We start from the raw sequence: 22705 nt of genomic DNA on the forward strand, positions 1-22705 counted from the left end.
TTGTAAATCTGTCTCAAACTCTTTTTTCACTTAACAACCTGAGATGTCTCTCCTGACCTAATAATCTCTTTAAACTGATGACAAAAACAAGCAGTAAAACTGACACCTTGTAAAGGGAAAGACAGCAGCAAAGCCATCTTGGCTGGCCATCCAGGCTTGCCCCTCCTTAGCTTCTGTGTAGGCAAAGTCTGTGCAGCAAGCCCCCAGAGGAAGCAGCCTCAGAATCTGCTCTTCCTCACCACAGACCTGCCTGGAGGACTCATAAATCCTGGTTTTCTATATTCCCACGCCTGGCCCCAGCCCACTGACCCAGCCCCTAGCCCAGCCCCCAGCCCAGCCCCAAGGCCCACCAACCCAGCCCCCATTCTTTTCCTCTAGCACCCACTTCACTTCAGTCTGGAGGCAGTTTGCCCTTTCTCTGTGAGACTGACCGTCAGACTGGGCTCACTGTCTTCTCCGGGGATCATGGGAAACTCTTTAGAGACTGCTGAACTTCAGTGTTTAATCCATTTCATCCCAGGCCCCTAAATCCCAACAGCATCAACCCCCTCCCCCCCAACCCCCTACCTTTGTTTGTCAGGGACTGCCTGCTTAGGCCTTTAGCTGGGAGAAAATTCCTGCTGGGACAGATTCTTGGAGCTAGCTGGAAGCCAAGCCCCTCTCCACACTTCGTTCTCCTGGCCCCTTATCCACGTTCCTATCTAGAATCCAGTGCTAGTCTACAAGTCTACAATTTATTGCACCAAAGAACGCAACGGGCAACTGAGACACCAGTTCTAAACATGCACCAAACAAACGAAGCCATTGGAGGTTCCAGGCTGAGTTACTTTTTGGTTTTTAGGTAGAAGTAAAAGAATAAGTCAAAGATAGATAGATAATTAGCTTGAATTGTATTATCACTGCTTAGTAAGAGGATCTTGAGAGGGTGGAGAGGCAGCTCCCTTAAGAGAAGGGGTACACACTGCTCTTCTGAGGACTTGAATTCAGATCCCAGCACTCACTTCTGCTAGCTCGCGGGTCCTTGTAACTCCAGCTCCATGGGATGAGACATACTCTTTTTGGACTCTGCTGGTGCTGTGGTCATGTGTACAAACCCATACACATATGCATATAGTTAAAAAAAATACAAATAAAATCTTTTTTTTTTTTTTTTTGGTTTTTTCGAGACAGGGTTTCTCTGTGTAGCCCTGGCTGTCCTGGAACTCACTCTGTAGACCAGGCTAGCCTCGAACTCTCGAAATCCGCCTGCCTCTGCCTCCCACATGCTGGGATTAAAGGCGTGCGCCACCACCGTCCGGCAAAATCTTTTAAAAAAGTTTTTTAAATAGAATTTTTTATGTCAGCCAAGAAAACTTTTTGTTTCTTTTTATTATTTTGGTTTTTTTGTTTGCTTGTACAGCCTAGGCTGGCCATATATAGCCCAGGCTGGCCACAAACTTTCTAAGTTGCTAAGACTGGCTTTTAACTCCTGATCCTTTTGCCTTTACCTTTCAAGCTCAGGGGTTACAGACATGTAGCCCTGTGCACAGCTCAAGACAACTTGTCATGAGAAATATGAGAAATATTGTTATGTGGCCCACACTGGCCTGGAACTCAGCATTCTTCCTGCTTTAGTCTCAGAAGTACTGACATTACAGACACCAGCCACTGTTAACTGATCTTTTTGCTAGGGGTCGCACCGGGCTTCTATCTTCTGTCCCACTTGGTGGACCCGCACTTCCTTTGGTTTATATTTGGTGACCTGCTTTCTGTTTTTGCCACTTGGTCTCATAGATGGATGTGTCTTTTTTAACAGTCTACCCCATGGTGGGACTATCCAGGCAGTGCGAGCTTAGAGCCTCTTAGTCACGTCACATCCAAGTCAGGAAACAGGAGGATGAATATCGCTTACATTGTAACATGCTCTGGAGCCCTTGGGAGCAAGAGATGGAAGGCGACGGCTGTGGGCTAGAAACCGCCCTGTGAGCCAACTTTGTGTTACAAGCCTGAAACCTGACTTTGAGCCCTTGGCTCTGCTAAGAGAAGGTGGGTATGAGCCAACTCCACAAAGTTGTTCTCTGACCTCCACATGCCATCCTAATAATAAATTTTAAAATTATATAGACTATTAACCTTTAAAAAGAAGTGATACATGTAGGTGTTAAACTGGCAAGGGGTGGGGCTGTGGCCGTTCGTGTTAATCATTGGCTTGACAGAGTCTACCGTCTTGGGACAATAGGCCTCTGGTATCTTAATCTTATTGACTGGTGTGGGAGACCCATCTTAACCGTGGGTAGGACTACCTGGGCTGGGAACTCAGCACTGTATAACCCGGAGAGGGTGGATAAGCATTATGGCCCATGATTGCTCCCCTTCTGACCGTGGACACAATGTGACCATCTCCTTCAGCTCCAAGTGTGGATGCAATGCGACCACACACGTCAAGTTCCTGCTGCCTCCATTTCCCTATGTTGACAGTTCAGAACCTGGAACTGTCAGCTAAAATAAACCTTTCCTTTTTAAAGTTGTTTTTGTTAGAGTATTTTATCTCAGTAACAGGAAAAGAAACTCACATTCCCTGTAACATGCACCATGCCTCTGCCGGTCTGTGTCCTACCTACTACCAAGTCCGGATCTCTGCACAGCTCGCATCCTTTCAGCCTCTCTGTTGTGTGGCATGTGTTCTACCCCGTTCCTAGGACTTCACTCTCTTCTAAGTTTGTTGAAGCAGAATGAACCCAGCCTTCTGGCTTCGGCCCTGGTCATGAAGCAGAAGTGCTGGTCTGGGCAATTACAAGTCCCTTCTGATCTAGGCTGGTCTGAGCTGCCTCGGATGTTTGTCAGTCTCTGATCTAGGCTGGTCTGAGCTGCCTCGGATGTTTGTTAGTTTCTGTGTGTGCTCCTTCCTCACTCATAAGTTAAGTAGTTTGTATTTAAGTGCTTTTTAAACTTTTAAAAACATGATCTACATCTTCCTCAATATGTATGTGTGTGTATATATATATATATATATATACACATTTACAAAATGAATGTATATATTATATATATATTATATATATGTATACTCATACATACATAAAACATGCTTTTTGATGATACTAGATGTATTTTTAAATTTTACCCTTAACTCTTATTCTAGTTAGATGTAGTGGATCACACCTGTAACTCCAGCACTTGGGAGTTAGGGGAAGGAGGCTAAGGAAGGAAGATTGTTCAGCGTTTAATGTGAGGCTAGACTATACAATAAGTTCTAGGGCTAACCTGGCTTGAGAATCTGAGAGAGACCATCTCAATAGAACAGTAAAGAAACAACAACAAAAGGCAGGCATAGTGGCATGGATTTAACCTTAGTACTCGGAAGGCAGAGGCAGGAAGAGCAGGAGCTAGCCTGGGTTACATACCAAGTTCCAGGCCAGTCAAGGCTACATAGAAAGACCCTGTCTCAAAACAAGCAAACAAATAAATAGAAAGCAACAAACAAAAAAGGGGGAGGAGAAGCTCACAACTTTTATTTTTCAGAACTGCTGGTTGCCACCCACTAAATATACTTTAAGACCCAATCATGAATGCTGGAGAGTGGCTCAGCAGTTAAGACAACTGGTTGCCCTTGCAGAGGACCTGGGTTTGATTCTTAGCACCCATATGGTGGCTCCCAGCCACCTGTGACTCCAGTCCAAGAAGAGATCTGACATCTTCTGACACATGGGTCACAGACATACACTCGAGCAAAACACTCATACATATAAAGTACTAAGATAACCCAGTTATGAGAGTTATCCATTATCTATTAAAAACATTAGCTCTGTTGGCATGAAGGGTCCTTCTAGAATTAATATAAAAAGACTCTGTGTCACAGTCTTCTCAGCCCCCACAGAGTTCTACTTTCAGATTCTTCTCTGCAAGAATTCTTCATCTCCAGACCCTCACATCACTTACATCAACACAGGTAACATGGAATTTGAGTCCCAGGATTCGACACACCAGGCCCCCTCCTGTCTTAGCCACTCTCATTCTTAGCAAGCATGAAACCTTAAAGATAACCGGTGGCTTCTGTCCTGCTGACCTTCCTACTGATAACTAATTAACAGCTCCAGACATGGCATTAAAGCAATAATTATATGTAGGCATTACGAAACAATCAAAAGCAGCAGAAACCGAAGAGGACGTGACTCAAAACAAGAAAATGCAACTAGGCCACAATTGTATTTGCCCATTTACTCCCTGAGACGATTTTCAGCCTTTTGACAAGTAAGGGAATAAAATAACAAAAGACAGCCAACAAGTAGCCTGAACTGAGAAGCCAGAGTTCAAGTCACAGGCCAGGAAAGGGCTAGGTACAAAGGAAGACTCATGTAGGGAACCACTGAGGGGAAGACCCCAACACCTATGCAGAAATCCCCTCAAATCCTATGCACTGCTGGTGAAGACAGCCTCCCAGTGAGGAGCCTCACTCACACCTCCAGTTTTCACAGAAACCTGACACTTTAGGAGAGAAGGCCTCCTAAATCCATGGACCACACCCTCGGGCCAAGGTCCAAAACTAGAACAGACTCGTCCCAACCACCCCAAGAGAGAAGTACACAGAGAAGGAACTAGTGAGGCCGTTGAGAGGAGGGGAGAGAGAAAGCACTGGGGGGGGGGGGGGGGGCTGGCCTCCTGTGAGGAAGGGGCTGGGTACAGTCACAAAGTAACTGAAGTAACTGTTCCTCCGGTGGATAGATGGGTGGGATGGGACCTGGAGGGAGAAACAGATGGAATGCTTCACCCTTAAAGCTCAAGTGTTGGCAAATGTCCAACAGGAGCAGAGTCTATAAATCTGTGCCTTGGGGATCATCGAGTGATGGGCTAGTGGGGCGATCTGTAAGGGGAAAGGGAGTCAGTGGATCACACACACAAGCACACATGAGTGTATACGTGTGTGCACACACACGCACACACACACACACCAGTGTACAAGCACTTACTATATTTATTTCAGACATGTGAGCAATATCTTTTGAAAACATTTTTTAAAATGTGTATGCATGTTTTGCTTGCAATGTATATGTGTGTTCCATACATATCTGGTGCTCACAAAGGCCAGAAGAGGGCGCCTGTTACTCTGGAAATGGAGTTACAGGAGGTTATGAGCCATTGTGGTGCTTGGAACTAAACCTGAGTCCTCTGCAAGCGCAGCAAGATTTCTTAACCACGGAGCCAGCCCCATGGATGATATCAAGCTTAGCCAATAGGGAATCTAAAGCTCAGAGACTCTAATCAATTTGCCTACAATGGCACAGTTGGTAAATACTGGGGCTGAGATTTGAACCCAAGGCAGGCCCACTCTAACATTTGTTTCCTCCCGCAGTGCCTGCTGTTGCTGGGTAACACACAGTAAAGGTCATGGCTACCAGCACGATAGGGAGCCTACAGATTTCTATGGAGGATGAGCTCTGACGACTGGCCAAGGGGCATCAGGAGTACAGGAGATGCCAAGAACTCCATGAGGAATCCTCACAGGCAGACACAAGGCAGAGCTGTTAAAGTGCAAAGGGTAAGGCGGGACCAAGCCAGTTTCAGAGAGATCAGAGGGCACATTACAGCACACTACACAATAAATAAACACCCTGGTGATAGGAAGCCTCCGACAATAAGGAACTGCAGGGAGGGAACAGAGTTCACCTACGGATGTGGGAGAGGGAAGAGGAGCCGCATCCCAGCCCACAGGAGGACCACAATCAGACTTTTCTCTCTGAGTTGTGAGGAATTTAGATGTCACCTAATCCCAGTCATTTCAGAGAGAAAAACAAATCCACAGAAAGAAAAGAAGATTAGCCTGCTGAATTCCTCAGCCTCCTGACTGAAGCCAGGTTTGATCTCATCTTTATCTTCGTAAGTGTAGACATGTGGGGCCAGCTCTGTCCAAATAGTGGCTTGGCAATTTTAAGTTCAAAAACGGGAGTTTATCTCTTTGGTCTTTGATGGCTCCAGAACGAACCTAAGCAGGAGCCAGCTGTGGGAGCCCTTAGTGAGAAGAGAAGGAGGGTATGAGGGAGTCTTCCAGATCATCCCCTCTCCAGTTCCATCCCTCATCCTCTAACCATAACCAGAGCCCCCGTGCCACACCTGGTTACAACAGCACAGACTGTTTCGCCTGAGAACAACATATGATCAAGTTTATCAGATAAAGTACTGAAGACACAAAGCAAGAGGAGTCGGTGTGATGACTCCTGACATTCCCACTTTGCAGGTCACTGAGGGAAGGCTGAGGGGATGAGATGGTATACAGCTAACCTAACAGGCACAAGGCTTGGTGACAAACTGAAATCCACTCCTAGATCCCACTGGAGTTCATTATGCCAGCTGTAGTATCAAGGAAAGAACAGCCAATGGTGTAAGTCAACGCTTCTTTTCCAGTGAAGTCTAAAGAAGTTTAGGGACCAAGAGAAATTTGCCAGAAAGGTAATTTTTAGCCCTAATGCCAAGATGACAACCATGCTGTCCCTGCAAGAATAAAAACATTAGCATAAGAATGGAAAGAGGTTTGCAACTGGGGACAGCTGACAACCAAGAGAGAGAGAAAAACTCCCAGGAGAGGTTGTCATGTTTGAGGGTCACAGCTCATTTGTGACCCTATGTGTATTTTTGCTCTGCAAGATAACCCCCTCCCCCGAGGATCATGCTTCCAGGCCAGTCTCATGCAAACACATTCAGGGGCCAAGGTTCTGAACATATATCAGTAGTCATAGTCACACTACCCCATCCACGTAACCTATCCCCAGGATTCATTTTTAACCTGCCAGAAGGCCATCTGGACTCCTACCTTGAGACCTCTTCCTTCTCTGCACAAACTCCAAGTGTCTCAGGGTGCTGGGAGCCGTGCGGCGGAAGCAGCTATTCCTTCCCCATGGCTCTGAACCAGTTAAGGCTCTCATCTCCCCCAGGTGCCCGGTACTTTCTAATGCAGAGGCCCCAGCAATCCCAAAGTGATGTTCTCCTCGCTGGCCCCCAGGATGCTGTAGCACATCTTCAGAGACAGCGCCTCTGCCTCTGGGGGCCCTCACTCCCAGGCTGTCAACGTCCTCATACTCCAAGTCCTCTCCTGGTTGGAGATGGCCAGCTTGTCTGTGATGATGAGACTCAGAATTTGTAGAGAAAGTATCATAGCCTTTATTTTCTGTATCAAAATTAGCCGGATCTGCCAGACAGTCAGTCTTTGCTTTGGGGTAGATTTTGTTACTTTGGCAAACCTTCCTGTCTTCCTCATAGTATCTAACAAATTCTTCACCTCCTGTGACCCTGTTCCAATCTGGAAGCTCCAGAGACTCTCCATTGGTAAAAGGCTCAGGAACGTGACACGAATCAGTGTGATCTTTATAATCTAAGTCAATTCTTTTACAATCCTCAAGGCTGTAATTAAAATTCCTCAGGCCCATGTACCAGTTCTGAGGTTGATACAAATTCTCCAAAGAGTCACCAAAATCCCTGTAGCCATTCCTGTGCTTGGCTTTTTGCAGGTCCTTGGGATTATAAATCAGATCCTTAGAATCTACACAGCCATTCACCGTCCCACAGCCTCCAGCTTCCAGGATCCCACCGGGGGTTCCCACAAGTACACGCTCCTCTGACCCAGGCCTGAGATTCACACACTCTATGTCTTCTCCATTCCTGGAAGCAACAGAGCCTTCTGGGAAGAGACCCTCCTTTCTGCTCTGATTTGTTTCCGGGGAGTCCACATAGTCTGGTTTACTCTGCTCAAAATCCCAATACCCACAATCCCTTTTTCTGTAGGGCCGATTCCGCCTTTTGGCCCAGCGTGGAGTGTCCAGGCCATTTTCGGGGTGGAGCCCACCCGGCTCAGTAAGGCTCCTTTTCCGGAGGCTCCTGCAGTCTTCATACTCCCAGCTGGGGCCCCGAGGCCCTTTCTGTTCAGCGACTCTTTCCTTCCCAATCTCAAGTGTCTCACTCATGTTCAGTGTGGTCACCGGCTTTGCTTCTCTGTTCCATGGGCTCGGGGTTGGGCTGAAACTCGAACAGGTGCAGTCTAGCCTAAGGCTGGGTCTGTCCTTAAAATGTCTCCCACAGCGCGGGAGTCTTCCTGTTGCTCTGGCTGGAGTGCAGGGCGCTGTGGAGTCATTTCAACTTCGGGATCCAATCAGGGAGCTACTCTATCTTCTCCTCAGAGGCCAGGAGATAATTAGTAACTAGAATCCATGCGATTGGTGTTGGCAGTATTGTTGGTGTTTCCCTGAGCTGGTCAGACTGGCTTGGCTGCTTTATGTACTGAAGGTACAGGCATTCTATTCTGATGGCCTCAAGGTCTTGTAGAAAAGGTGATGTGAACGGGAAAGAGCTTCTTTCAGAGCCCAGGCTAGGGTCTTATGTCAATCTGCAGGCTCACTTTCGGGAAGCCACTGGGTGAAAGCAGTTGCTTACACGGGCAGCTCCGACTAGGCCTCTGGGCCCCATCGCAAGCCAAGGATCTCTTCTCTGAGAAGCACAGCTCCCCTGCCCTGAGGGTTTCGCTCCTGTGAGATTCCAGTAACCAGGCAGTACAACCCCCAGCCACACAAGCTCCAGCTGCCAGAAGCCATCACACTGAAGGAAGAATAGGTTTTCCTATCACTTTCTCTGTCGTGACAATCACCTTGTGAAACGTTTTGTCCAGAGAAAGTTATGCTCTCCTTCCTTAGATACTCTTATCAGAAAGCATCAACACCATCCATTTTCTAAAATTATTTCCTATCCAATTTATACACTATGTTTAAGATCTAGAGAATGTGGCTAGACTCATGAAGGATGGCGTAAAAGTGTCTATGAGAATCCAAGCAAGATAGATAGGTAGATAGATAGATAGATAGATAGATAAATAGATAGACAGACAAACAGAAGATAGGTCTTACACATGAACATCAAGAAGATAAACAAAGGGATGCTTACTTGGGACATCACAAAACCATACACTATAAAGCAAAAGGCACGGGCTGGAGAGATGGCTCAGTGATTAAGAGCACTGACTGCTCTTCCAGAGGTCCTGAGTTCAATTCCCAGCAACCACATGGTGGCTCACAACTATCTGTAATGGTATCTGATGCCCTCTTCCGGTGTGTCTGAAGATAGCTACAATGTACTCCATATACATAAAATACACAAATAATTCATAAAAATATAAAGCAAAGGCACGTGGCATGCACTTTGTAACAAACACAGTTGGCGACAGTGACGGAGTCAAGCCCTCATGTGTTGGGAGATGCTTCACTCTGGCCTCGAATGGCCACTCTTCCAGCCACCTGCTCTGCCATTAGATATAAAGAGTAGTATCTTTAGCTTTTTCTAGCTCGCAGTGTTGGAGTGGTGTAAAGAATTCCGAGAGACTGGAGTAGTATGCCCTATCCATAATCCAGTGCTTCTCCTCTTCCCTATAAACTGCACGTTCTCTCCAGACACAGCTGGTCCATCTCCAAGATGGCCTCGCTGACTCTTCTGAATCTTCCAGCTCTGTTCTACTTTCCTCTCACAACTTCCGAGATGGGTTCTTGAAAACCTGTGACTTCCTTTGCTAGCTTGCGGTACAAACACACCAGGTAAGCATGCGGCCACTGAGCTGGATCTCCAATCCCCTCTCTCTCTTTGATTTTGTTGGTGGTGCTTGAGACAGATCTCTGTGTAGCCCTGACAGTCTCAGAACTTGAAAAGTAGACCAGGCTGGCCTCGAACTCACAGAGAGTCCTATGTCTACCTCCTGAGATTAAAGGTGTGCAGCATCGCCTTGCTTCCTCTCTTTTTGAGAAAGAGACTCACTAAGTTGCTCAGGCTGGTCTTGAACTCACTCTGTAGCCCAGACAGACTTTGAATTTATAAGCCTCCTTCTGCACCCTCTTGAGTAAGCTGAGTTTTCAGGCCTGTGCTATCATGCTTGGGACTTACTTCACTTTGGGATTCTCTTTAGCTTATCAAAACTTCTGATCTTCCTAAGACTCAGTCCATATATTTTCTTCTCATGAATCTTTTCATCAATAGCAACAGTGACAGTCCCAGCCATTCTGACTTCAGTGTGTGTATATACGTGCACATATGTACGTGCATATGTGTGTGTGAATGTGTGTATGTGTGCAACCGAGTGAGCATGAACATGGAAGTGCAGGCTATGATTGGTGCTAGAAGTCAAAAGAAAAGTCTGGTTTGATTTTCACTATCCTTCAAAGTAAGCAAGCAATTATTATTATTATTCTTTTAACCACATATAAAGCAATAATCCAGTTGGATGTTCTAAGGGATGGCTCTAATTCCAGCACTTGGCAGGAAGATTGGAAGTTTAAGGCCATCCTGGCTAAACAGCAAGTTCAAAGCTAGGGTGAGCTTCACAAGATTCTGGGTACTGGAATAACTTGTCTATGATCACATACAGTGTTCCATGAAGCCAAGTGCACATCTAACATGGACGTTCTACCGTGTTACCATGGCGTAGTTCAGAAATGAATGCTCTCCTGCCTACACTACCACCCCCTCATCTCCAGTCTTGACTTACTGATCTCTCCACACAAGGCAGCTCCTCACCCCCCACCCCCCAGTACAGCAACATCCAGATCCCCACAGGAGCACACAGGACTGTTGTGTTGAGTGTGTTAGTAATCTAAAAAGTTAAGACCCTGATTTGCTCACCAAACGGGCAACAATATTTAGAAGGACAACTTTATGGAAAACAACAGCAAAATATATAGAGAACTCACCAGACGACGAAGCCATTTTTATTTTTATTTTTGAGACAAGGTCTTACTATGTAGACCAGGCTATTCTGAAACTTACAGGGATCCTCCTGCCTCTGTCTCCTAAGTCTTGGGAAAAGGAACTTGCCACTACATCTGGCTATTTGTCTCTCTCTCTCTCTCTCTCTCTCTCTCTCTCTCTCTCTCTCTCTCTCTCTCCCTCTCCCTCTCTCTCTCTCTTTCTTTCTTCCCTTCTTTCAGTTTTACTTTATTTTTAAAATCCTGTATATTCCTGTGTCTCTGTGTGAATATGTATACATGAGTCCAGCCATCATGTGGGTACTAAAAACAGAACCTGGATTCTCTTCCAGAGCAGTCTCTGTTCTTAACTGCTAAGACATATCTTTGGCCCCAGCTGCTACTTTCTTCTGTGTGAAGTGAGCAAGTTGATGGTCCCTCTGCTTTTAAGTCTAAAATCTGATGATCTTGTTTGTTTGTTTATTTATTTATTTATTTGGTTTTTTCGAGACAGGGTTTCTCTGTGTAGCCCTGGCTGTCCTGGAACTCACTCTGTAGACCAGGCTGGCCTCAAACTCAGAAATCCGCCTGCCTCTGCCTCCCAAGTGCTGGGATTAAAGGCGTGAGCCACCACCTCCCGGCTTAATTAGAAATGTTTTTGTTTGTTTGTTTGTTTGTTTTTTGTTTTTGTTTTTCGAGACAGAGTTTCTCTGTGTAGCCATGGCTGTCCTGGAACTCACTCTGTAGACCAGGCTGGCCTCGAACTCAGAAATCCACCTGCCTCTGCCTCCCAAGTGCTGGGATTAAAGGTGTGAACCACCACTGCCCCACAATTTTCTTTTCAGAAAGGCCTTTTATCCCAGCACTCGGGAGTTTGTGGCAGCCTGGTCTACACATCAAATTTTAGGCCAGCCAGGGCTACACAGGGAAACTCAGAGTTAAAACCAAACCAAAACAACAATAAAAAGATTAATCACTCTAGTTGGGCACTGTGCTATATACCTATAATAACTGCAGCAAGTGGTGCTGGGAAGGGGTGGACCCTGAAACGTGAGACCAGCTAGAGCTATGTATGAGATACTATTTAAAAATGGGGAGAGGTAGAGGCTAGCTCAGCAGGTAAAGGCTTCTGCCAACCACCTGTTACCTGAGTTCAACCCTGCAAGGCTGAAGGAGGGAACTGACTCCTGAAAGTTGTCCCCTGACCTCTGCCCACATGCCAGGGCACACATACATGAACATAATTTTTTAAATTTCAGAAAAGGGGGGCTGTGGGGGGCTGGTAAGCTAGCTCAGCTGGTAAAGGTGCTTGCCACCAAGCTTGATAACCTGGGTCCAGTCTCCCAAACCCACAAGGTAGAAAGAGAAAACAGCTTCTGCAATTTGTCTTTGACCTCTGGCCTCTACAAGCAGAAACACACACACAGACATACAGACACAGAGAGGGAGAGAGGGAGGGAGGGAAGGAGAGAAAGAGAGAGAGAGAGAGAGAGAGAGAGAGAGAGAGACAGACTGTTTGGGAAAACAGAGTTCTCTAGCAACTGTATCTTTGATAAAGCAATCATGATAAGGAAAGCACAGCTGGTAGGTCACCAAGGGAGAAACCTACATTATCAGTAAGAAGACAGGGCTTAGGGGCGGTCAGAGGAAGACAGTGTGTGAAACGGAGAGGAGCTACCTACTGAGGGGAAATGAGCTGGATTGCTGTTCGTGGTTTGTGCTGAGGCTCAATCCAGGGCTTTCCACACTCTGCCAGTGAGTGGTCTATACCCCCAGCCCTGTGTGGCTAGACTGGAACTCACTATATAGACCAGGCTAGCCCAGAATTCAGAGTTAAAGGCATGAGCTACCATATCTAGCTTCCCCAGAGCTTTGACTGGTTAACTTTCTCCCCTGAAAGTCTTTCTTGTCTTTCCTTCTCTCCCACTCCCAATCCTGGGCTGGTTTACATTCTCAGTGCCCCACACTCGACACTGGGAGGGCTCTGGTGCTAAGCCCTTGTTAGTTAGCATGTGGTCATGTTCAAGAAAGACGGAGCTACGGGTTGCAGAGACAGCCAGGAATGTGTTTGCCAATCGAGCATGAGGACTGGAGTTTGACCCCTAGAACACACGACAAAAGCTGGGTGCTAACGTTTAGGTTTCTAAAACCGGGAGGTGGAGACAGCTGGGTTACTGGGGCTTCCTTCCCTGCCAGCCCAGCCTCATTGGAAAGCTGCTGGCCAGTGAGAACGCCTGAGGCACAGCACCTAAGGTTGACCTTTGCCCTCCGGACTCATGCTCCTGCACACACATGCACGCACACGCGCACACACACACACACACACACACACACATGGACATGGACACTATCAGCAGTGTGGTTCCTACTTATTCAACACAGCTTACTGTAGCAGGTTGGTTGGGACAGGGCACACTCAGGGACTGATGGCATGGCGGGGTCTCAGGCTACCTCAAGCTCTTTTGTTATGTCCTACAAAGTCTGTAACCTCTGAAGTACCTGATCTACCGCAGCTTCCCATCCTGTGCCTGACCCGGAGCATGAGGAAATAAGTGTTTGCAAAGTCACCTTACAAACTGCAAACAACTGTGACTCACAGGTCAATCATAACCAAATAAACAATCCTGAGCTCTGTTAAGCCACCAGCCCTAAAAGGAAAAACTAGTTGCTATTCTGAGTGAACAGATTATTCGTAGGTTCAGACCATGCTTACTGTTCTGTACCAGGATAAAATCTAGCTGACTTAGCCGGGGTAATTTGTACTGAGCCAACACCCTGAAGCAGATGCCACGTGGGCCAAGGATCCTTACTGCTCTCTTCCTGTGTCCTGACAGACTAGAAAAAGGGAGAGATTATTATTGTTTTTATTGTTTTACTTTTTCACTCCTTGGCGGAGTGATACCGGGATTGAGTGAAGGGCCTTGTAGCACCTAAGCAAACATTCTACTGAGCTACATCCTGATTCTACACAAACTTTTATCATCTTAAAAAAAAAAAGCACAAATTCATTTGACTATCTTATTTATTTATTTTTGAAACAGGGTCCCACTATGTAGCCCTAACTGGCCTGGAACTCAGAGATCCCATTGCCTCTGTCCCCAAGTGTTGAGATTATATGTGTATGTCACCACCACTGGCTCAGGTTTGGAGAGTTTACCCTATTCTACTACTTGGAGACAGAAATATTATGCCAGAGACATTTCAAGCAGTTTTTAGAATGATAATTTTTCTATGGAGACAAAAACTGCATTACATACATCTCTAGAATATTATAGATTGCTTTGCTGTTCCTTACCGGCAATCTTCCGACTGTTAATCTGTTGGCTTTCTTCAGTGTGCGTTAGATCCCACTCATTGTTTTGTTGAAAATAGAACTTTCCTTAAAAACATATACTCTGATCTCATTCACAAGTCGTCATTAAAAGTTACTCTGAGACCGGGTGTGGCAGCACTCAGGGAGGCTAAAGCAGGACAGTCAAAAGTTCAAGGCCACGGGCTGGGGAGATGGTTCAGTGGGTTAGAGGGCTTGCTGTACAAACAGAAGAACCTGGGTCAAGTCCTCAACACCCATATCAAACAAACAACGAACCTGGCATAGTCACATGGGCCTGTAAGACCAGGACTGCAGGTTTGTATGTATGTGTGATTGGGAGGTAGGGGGCCAGTAGGCTGAGGCAAGAAGATGGATGGCGCTTGCTAGCCAGCTGGCCTAGCCAAACAACAGTGAGTTTTAGGTTCAGTGTGCCTGGGCACACACGAGTATACATATGTATATGCCACACAAGCACACACACACACGTTCTAAGCCAGCCAGGATTATACAGTGAGACCCTGTTTCAAATAAACAGTCTTATGCCTCTTGTTGACCTCTTTCCTGACAGAGACAGGAATGACAGAAGCAAGGTCTGTGCCGAGTGGGAGGCTGACTCACTCCGTACAGAGGGGAAACAGTGGGGTTCCCGAACTGAGAGTGACTCTGTAGGCTGTAACATGCATGATTCAGAAGCTGCAGGACAAAGCGTGATTAACTAGAGGCCAGTGTCAGTAGGATCACTAGAGTTTCTGACGTGCACGTGTGAGCAATGCCATGAATGTGCCTTTCTTATTAACCGGTGGGAGCCCATGCTTGGCTCACACTGAATGCCAACATTTGATGGATAAGGAATTCATGCATATGGAGACTATGTGTCAAGTTCAGGTATGTGAGCCTCACCTAGAGATGGGAAAGAACTATGATGTCCTAGAACAGGCCTCTCCCAGGGCTCAGCACTTGTAGCCCTGACTGGAACTTCTAAATGTAACAACTTCTAAGAAACCCAGTGTCATCTGAATGGTGGTGGTAGTGTACACCTTTCATCCCAGCATTCACAGGGAGAGGCAGGAGGATCTCTGTGAGTTCAAGGCCAATCTAATGTACACAGTGAGTTCCAAGATAACAGGGCTACACAGAGAAATTCTGTCTCAAAAAACTAAAAAACAAAAACAGAAATCCAAATGTCTGAGGACTGACCTATGCTGTGTCTGCTGCCTCAGGAGTCAAAAGATTTCAACGCACAGTGCTTTAGCCCCTGACTTACTGATCTTCAGCCCACGAGACTGGAACTCCATGAGGCAAATAGCACTTCTAGAACGTTCGTCATACCATACCTTGCTCTCAGCAAAAATAAAGACGTTTTCTAGATGACATTGGCCTGACCCAAGCCTACACCAAATGACACGGCCCCTCCCTGAGTCAGGACAATCTGTAACTCCCTTGTAGCACTCAACCTTAATGCCAGATGATAATTTGAAATGTAAAACTCCCAGTTCTCAATCACAGCCAAACTGCTTATCCTTTTTTTTTTTCTTTTTGGTTTTTTCGAGACAGGGTTTCTCTGTGTAGCCCTGGCTGTCCTGGAACTCACTCTGTAGACCAGGCTGGCCTCAAACTCAGAAATCCGCCTGCCTCTGCCTCCCAAGTGCTGGGATTAAAGGCGTGCGCCACCACCGCCTGGCCAAACTGCTTATCTAACCTATGGATTTCCTATAATGAGGTCTAAGTTATCTGGACCCTTCACAGAAGAAAATAAAGCTAAACAATTAGAAGAAATATCAAAAACATCTTAAAAACTATTCAGATGCTGAGCTAATAATATACAATGAGAGGTTATCAAAGGATGCCTCAGGCAGGAGAGGCACTCAAGCACTTAGAACACGGTCTGCTCTTAGAGGGTCTCGGTCGGGCTCCACATCCACTTGAGGGGCTCACAACTGCCTGTGTCTCCAGCTTCAGGGGGTCTTAGACACATACAGAGTATTAAAACTGATAAAAAAAATTAAAACCTAAAAAAATCAACAACAGAGGAAAACTAGAATCCTAAAAACATTGTGTGAAGGTATTTGCCAATCTTTCCCGACCTTGAGCCTGAACTTTGTCAGTGACCTTCTGATGAACAGGGGTCAGACTTGCACACACAGTATAATACATTAAAAAAAAAAACAATAAAAAAAGCCCCAGAAAAATTAGGTGAGACATCTAGAAAATGAGAGAAAGGACTAGGATTCTCCTATGAGAATAAAGCCAAACATTAAAGATGCCGGTTGAAGGAACCCACCACCATGGTTAGCCAGGAGTGCAACACACTCAGACCGGGGGAGAGGACTGGAGACACCCCACATCCCCGGTGAGTGCTCATACAATGACAAGGGTGCAGAGTACAGGGCAGGGGGTGCAGAGCTCGGGGCGCGGGGCATGGGGCCCAATCGCTTGGCTCAGAGCTGTTGTTGAGTGTATGTCTGTGAGACCGTATGCTCACCACCCTGCATGCTCATAATAACAATGCTCATAATTCACACTTACAAATAAAACACATAGTAGTAAGCTGGTTTACACTGTATACTCTATGCAAACTTTGTAACATTCTGTAACTTCCGCTCCAGGGGATCTGAAGCTTTCCTTTCCCTTGATGTCCAAGAGCACCCACATCCACAGCATAGTCTCATATTCTCTCTCTCTCTCTCTCTCCCTCTCTCTCTCTCTCTCTCACACACACACACACACACACACACACACAAGAACACATAAATAGAAATAAAAACACATCTCAAAAATAGTTCCGCCAGACGGTGGTAGCGCATGCCTTTAATCCCAGCACTTGGGAGGCAGAGGCAGGTGGATTTCTGAGTTCAAGGCCAGCCTGGTCTACAGAGTGAGTTCCAGGACAGCCAGGGCTACACAGAGAAACCTTGTCTCAAAAAAACCACAAAAAAAAAAAAATAGTTTCACTAAGTCTTAGCATCTTTGAACCACACAAAACTATCAAACAATGATGTTACCATAGGAAAAGAAAAACTTTTTTTGTTGTTTTGTTTTTAGAGACAGGGTTTCTCTGTGTAGCCCTGATTGTCCTAGAATTTACTCTGTAGACCAGGCTGGCCTCAAACTCACAGAGATCCACTTGCCTGTGCCATTGCACACCATCACACCCAGTAAAAAGAAAAACTTAACAACAGAAAGGAACCTGAGGTGTTGAGAAAGACTGACAGGTAGCATCAGAGATGAAAACAAAATGAACCAAAGAGCGGAGGATGCTAGGGATGCTCTCAGGACAGCACAGCTCAGGGTCCTAGGAGCAGCAGCCACAGTGGAGTAGGTGTAGTAACTGTCTGGTAAGTGGCTAGCAGCTCTGCATTGGCCATCCACAAGACCCAGGTGTCTAAGCTCAAATGACAGGAGCGAGTCACCAACGTGGCAGGAATTCCGAGCACTTGGGTGGCTGTTACAAGAACACTTGACTGAAAGATTGCTAAGCACCTACCTATCCCATGGCTCAGGGACAAACACCCCCACTCAGCACGGGTGCCCGGGGGCCCAGTTACATTGAGCTTGTTCTAGGACCCTTCCTATTGCCTCATTTCAGGCCTGGACTACATTCCTTGGACAGAGGCTTCCTTACTTTCTCAGTTCCATCTGCTTTCTGTCTTTCAGAAAATGACTCAATTTTGGGTCTTCCAATACTTTTTCTTTTTTTTTTTTTTGTTTTTTGTTTTTTTTTTGTTTTTAGAGACAGGGTTTCTCTGAGTAGCCCTGGCTGTCCTGGAACTCACTCTGTAGACCAGGCTAGCCTCGAACTCTCGAACTCAGAAATCCGCCTGCCTCTGCCTCCCAAGTGCTGGGATTAAAGGCGTGCGCCACCACTGCCCGGCTCCAATACTTTTTCTTAATGGATCCTTAGAAGATGTATCTAGGGCTGGGCGGTGGTGGCGCACTCTTAATCCCAGCACTCCGGAGGCAGAAACAGAGGCAGGTGGATTTCTGTGAGGCCAGCCTGCTCTACAAAGTGAATTCCAGGATAGCCAGGGCTATACAGAGAAACCATGTCTCAAAAAACCCAAACAAAAATAAAAACAAAAACAACCCAAAAGATGTATGTGCGTGTCTGTGTGTCTGTGTGTCTGTGTGTGTGTGTGTCTGTCTGTCTGTCTGTCTAAGTGCTTTGCCTGCATGCATGTGTATTGCATGCATACCTAGTAGTCTGAAAGACCAGAAGAGGGTGCTGAATTCCCTGGAACTGGAGTTACAAACAGTTCTGAGTCACAATGTGGATGCTGGCAACAGAACCCAGGTCCTCTGTAAATACTGAGCCATCTCTCTGCCCTTTAGTGGAATCCTTTCTGCATCCTGTTTTAGATTCGTCTGCTTTTTCCCTCTCTTTTTCCCTGAGATGGGGCTTAGTTATGTTGCCAAGATTAGCTTTGAACTGTGGCAATTCTCCTGCCTCAGCCTCATGAGTGCTCATGAGGCACATACCACCATGCTATCTACACTATATATATATGTCATTTTTCCGGTGAGGCTGATGAATAGCAAGTCTCCAGAGGGGACTGGGGAGACGGCTTAAAGAGCTAGCTGCATAAGCACAGGACCTACATTCAATGCCTAGCACCCATGTAAACAGCCAGGCATGGTGGCTCATGCCTATAACCTCAGCACCAGGGAAGTAGAGACAGGTGGGGCTCACTGGCCAGCCAGCCTGGCCTAACTGGCAAGCTCTAGGCAAGCAGTTCTCAACCTGTCAGTCACAGGTTAAACAACCCTTTCACAGGGGTCACAGGTAAGAGATCTTACATATCAGATATTTGCATGATGATTCATAATGGTAACAAAATGACAGTTATGAAGTTAGCAACGAAAATAATTGTATGGCTGGGGTCACCACAACGTGAGGAACTGTATTAAAGGGTCGAGCATTAGGAAGGTTGAGAATCACTGCTCTAGGCCAATGAGAGACCCTGTCTCAAAAAACACAAGGTGACAGTAGTTGAGTAACAATACCCAAGGTTGACCTGTGACCTATACACACCTACACACATATGCACGCATGCGTACACACATGGGAAGGAGTGAGAGTAGTGAAAAAACACCAGCTTAAACCTCAGCTCTCTGGCAGGCACCTTAACAACTTCAGGTCTTCATTTCTCCCTCTGTAAGTGGCCATCTGAACACTCCTCTGTGTACTCCTACCAGGGCTGGGTATGTCTTCTATGTCGACGAATGCTAAGAACAAATGCTTACTAACAGTAAGAGACACAAGCTATTACTACTGAAATACGACCCCTAATCATAAAGATACCAGTTTCAGCTTTCTCAGGAGACTCGGCCTGGGAGACTCTTTTAAAGCTCATTAAGACAGTCTCGTTTGGGGACTTCCGATCTGCAATGCACCCTGGATGCCAGAGCGGTGGGGAGGGTACTGCGTTAACGGAAAGTGCATGTCTCTGAGGCTGGCTTCTCTATTTGAGCAGTAAATGAAGTCAGAGGACACAGCAGTCACAGATACACCAAGACAGAGCAATCTCATTAGGTGACAGAACGAGGCTGTAAATCTGTGTCAGTCAGGCTGTTTCTCACACAGTGAGGCCCTCACGGAGCCTCCTTGCCGGGGACTTACAGTCACACTTACCTCTCAGCTGCTGGAGCTCCAGGCTCAGGCTCTGAATGGTGCCCTCATAGGATTTGAGAGTCTCAAGAGTCTCTGCCCTAGACGATTCATCTTGCTTTTCCTCTAACGACAAGTTCAGCTCTTCCTGAGCCCTGGTGTACATGTCCAAGTCGTGTTCCACGTCCTGAATCCTCGCCAGCACAGAGGGGCACGGTAAAGTCTGTGCTGGGCTCTTCTCCATGTGCTCAGAGCTCTCTGGGGCCTCCCAACTGGGATGGGCACAGGAGGTGGGCTTGGGAGAGGCTGTATTCATCCTCTGCTGGGTAGGAGGAGGCAGGGGAGGTGGTCGGGAGGGCCGCACAACCAAGGCAGGTACAGGTTTTGGGCTCCGGTCAACCAGCAAGTGGGGAGATATGGGTGTTGGGGTACAGGGTCTGGGAGGCGGTGGCCTCAGGGTCTTTCTCCTTTCGGGGAAAGCCTGTGAGGGCAGTGAGTTTGAGGAGCCTCTCACGATATCCTTCTCAGAGTAAAAGTCCATGATTGAAAAGCGGCGTACAATTTTCTCTGGCTCTGTGCTGGGCCCTGACAGACTCTTCTCAAACTCTATCAGCTGTTGGGTCAACTTGGAATCGAGGTCCAGGCTGTCTCGCTGTGATGCTGTGGTTATTTCTGTGGCAGAACCCCCATCTGGTAGGCCAGGCCTCCTTTCTGGTCTCAATGGTCTCTCTGATGTACAATAGAGGCTGGCAGCATTTTCTGCAGATGTTTGGTGCTTCTGAGCATAGCTGGTCATGACTGGACGGCAAGAGTGGCTAGGTCTGTCTATCCTTGAGGCTGTAAGGGAGGAGGCCCTCTGGAGGTGGGGCACTGGCTTCTGGAGTGACCAACATGGAGCATATGTTCTTCTAGGAGGCAGGCTAGAGTAGTCTCTGGTCCTGGCTTCAGGAAGGACAAGCTCAGAGAATGGGTCTGAGCTTTGGTGGCTCCCTCCTGCTGTTAAATAATGTTGGCTCTTCTGCACTTTGGGATGAAGAGGTACCTGAAGCTGGGAAGAAATGCCGTTGACTTCCTCTGAGGGGTCAGGTGTGGAAGGGTCTTCAGCAAGAGGCCTTTCAAGATCCACATCTGGGGAGCTTCCCGAGGCATCTTCATCCTGACCAGAGACCATATCTACAATACACTCGGGGGCCACATGGTCTAGGGGCACAGAGGTTTGTTCTGGGAAGCCATCATCAGGCCTTTCTTCTTCACACTCCTGTGGTTCCTGTCTTGCTTCGTCCATCATGGAGTCCTCCAAGTCACCCACAGAGCTTTGAGAGCTCTTGGGGAAGCTGTATTCCTGGGGCTGAGCCATAGTTTCCTCTGTACTGTTGCTAGGACACAACTTCACAAAGCGATGGGGAAAGACGCCTGTCTTGCCCTTCAGACGCCCTTCCAGCCAGCCATCCTCCAAGGTCCCCAGGATTCGAATTTTGTCCCCTACCTCAAAATCCAACTCATTCGTCTCCAGGGCTTGGAATCTGTAGAGAGCGATTCCATAGGTCCCCGTCTGCTGGCCGTCCTCGTCGCCCGCACTGTCCACTTCTTCTGGAGAGGCATCCACTTCACCATTGACAGTGGAATCCTCTCCACTTCCAGAGTTTACCGACTCATCCACAGTCCTTAGGGGCCCCAGAAGCTCTACAAAACCTTCCGGGAAAATGCCCCTTCGACCCTCTAACTCTCCCTCAAACCAGCCTGGCTCAGGCACGCCGATAATGGTGATCACATCTCCTTCCCTGAAATCTAACTCCTCATCCAACTGGGCAGAAAGGCCCATGAGGGCCCGTGCTTGTCCCATGGAGTATTCTGGAACTTGAAGCAGCACACTCTGTGAGTGCCACTGTCGGCTCTGAGAGGACAGGCAGAGCTCCTGGACACAGGAAGATGGGAAGAAGCCCCGGGCGCCCCAGCAGCTTCGGCCCTGCAGCCATCCTGCAGTGGAAGTGTCATCGTCCAGAACCACCAGGTCTCCTGAAGAAAGAGAAGTAAAAGTCAGGACCTTGGTCAGAGCTTCAGGGACCACAGCCATGACCAATAGAGCTGCTGTTGAGACAAGACTGCACCGTGTGGCCCAGGCTGTCACCACAGTTCTCCTGCCTCAGCATCCCAAGGGCTAGGCTTGCATGTATATTTGAGATACCACCCGGGTCCTCTACCACCCGGGTTCTGAAGATAAAGCTCAGGTTGCTGGGTTGGCAGCAAGTACCTTCACCTGCCGAGTAAGTAACCAGTAACCAGTAACCAGTAACCAGTAACCAGTAACCAACTCTTCAAATAACCGTATCTCAGGTTATCTTCACAATACATAAGCCAAAAGTTACATTTGTCCTAATGTTTAGATTTACCAGTTTTAAAAACATATTCCAAGGCTCTATAATCAATTGCTTTATTATAAATGTAACACTGGATTACATAGCTATGGATATTAATTTTGTGGATTACTAATTTTAATCGTACTTTTAGCTTTCCCCCTGTCCAGCGCTTGGGTCGACTGTCTGAGCAGAGTGGCTTGAGGGACGTAGAACAGCGACATACAGTAAGATGGATGGACAGAGGCAGCAGCACATGGTTCCCAGTCAGACACACTGGAGAGTGGGCTAGCTGTTCTGTTCTTGTTTTTATACGCTTTTGGGCCTTAACAGAGATTTCCTGTATGTGCATTGCTATTTGCCTGCATGTGTGTCTGGGCATCCGATGCACGAGATGCACGCAGTACCTGAGAAGGCCAGAAGAGGGAGTCAGATCTTTTGGAGAGAGAATTGTATGAGGTTGAGAGTCTCTGAGCAGATGCTGGGAGTTGAACCCAGGTCCTCTGCAAGAGCAGCCAGTGCCTTCACCTCTCAGTCACCTCTCAGCACTGTTCTTGATTTCTTTAAAAACATTTTGTGTGTACTACTTTCCCAAGTGCATGTAAGACAGTTAGCGACGGGCACACTTCTCTTTTGTGTCCTAAGAGTCTGAGATGTCGCCTTATGGACGGTGAGCACCCAGCATCCATTTCTACAGATTCCTATCCTTTGGCCTGACGCCCACGCGCATCATGTTCTCCTGCATCTA

At 47.1% G+C, this 22705-nt stretch overlaps 1 protein-coding gene across 2 annotated transcripts in view; it reads right to left on the reverse strand.

Annotated features, from left to right (window-relative positions):
• Positions 1-22705, reverse strand: part of Dnmbp (dynamin binding protein) — a 98005-nt gene that overhangs the window by 39230 nt on the left and 36070 nt on the right. Inside the window, exon 4 of one of the 2 annotated variants that reach the window (XM_028774679.1) lies at positions 19628-21619. In XM_028774679.1, coding sequence (XP_028630512.1) covers positions 19628-21619 — 1992 coding nt within the window. Of the gene's footprint in view, positions 1-6784; positions 8055-19627; positions 21620-22705 lie in introns of those variants that run through there. The other variant, XM_028774687.1, reaches the window with a different exon arrangement.

The sequence above is a fragment of the Grammomys surdaster genome, unplaced genomic scaffold (genome assembly GCF_004785775.1).
Source record: "Grammomys surdaster isolate TR1022 unplaced genomic scaffold, NIH_TR_1.0 66, whole genome shotgun sequence".
Lineage (NCBI taxonomy): Eukaryota > Metazoa > Chordata > Mammalia > Rodentia > Muridae > Grammomys > Grammomys surdaster.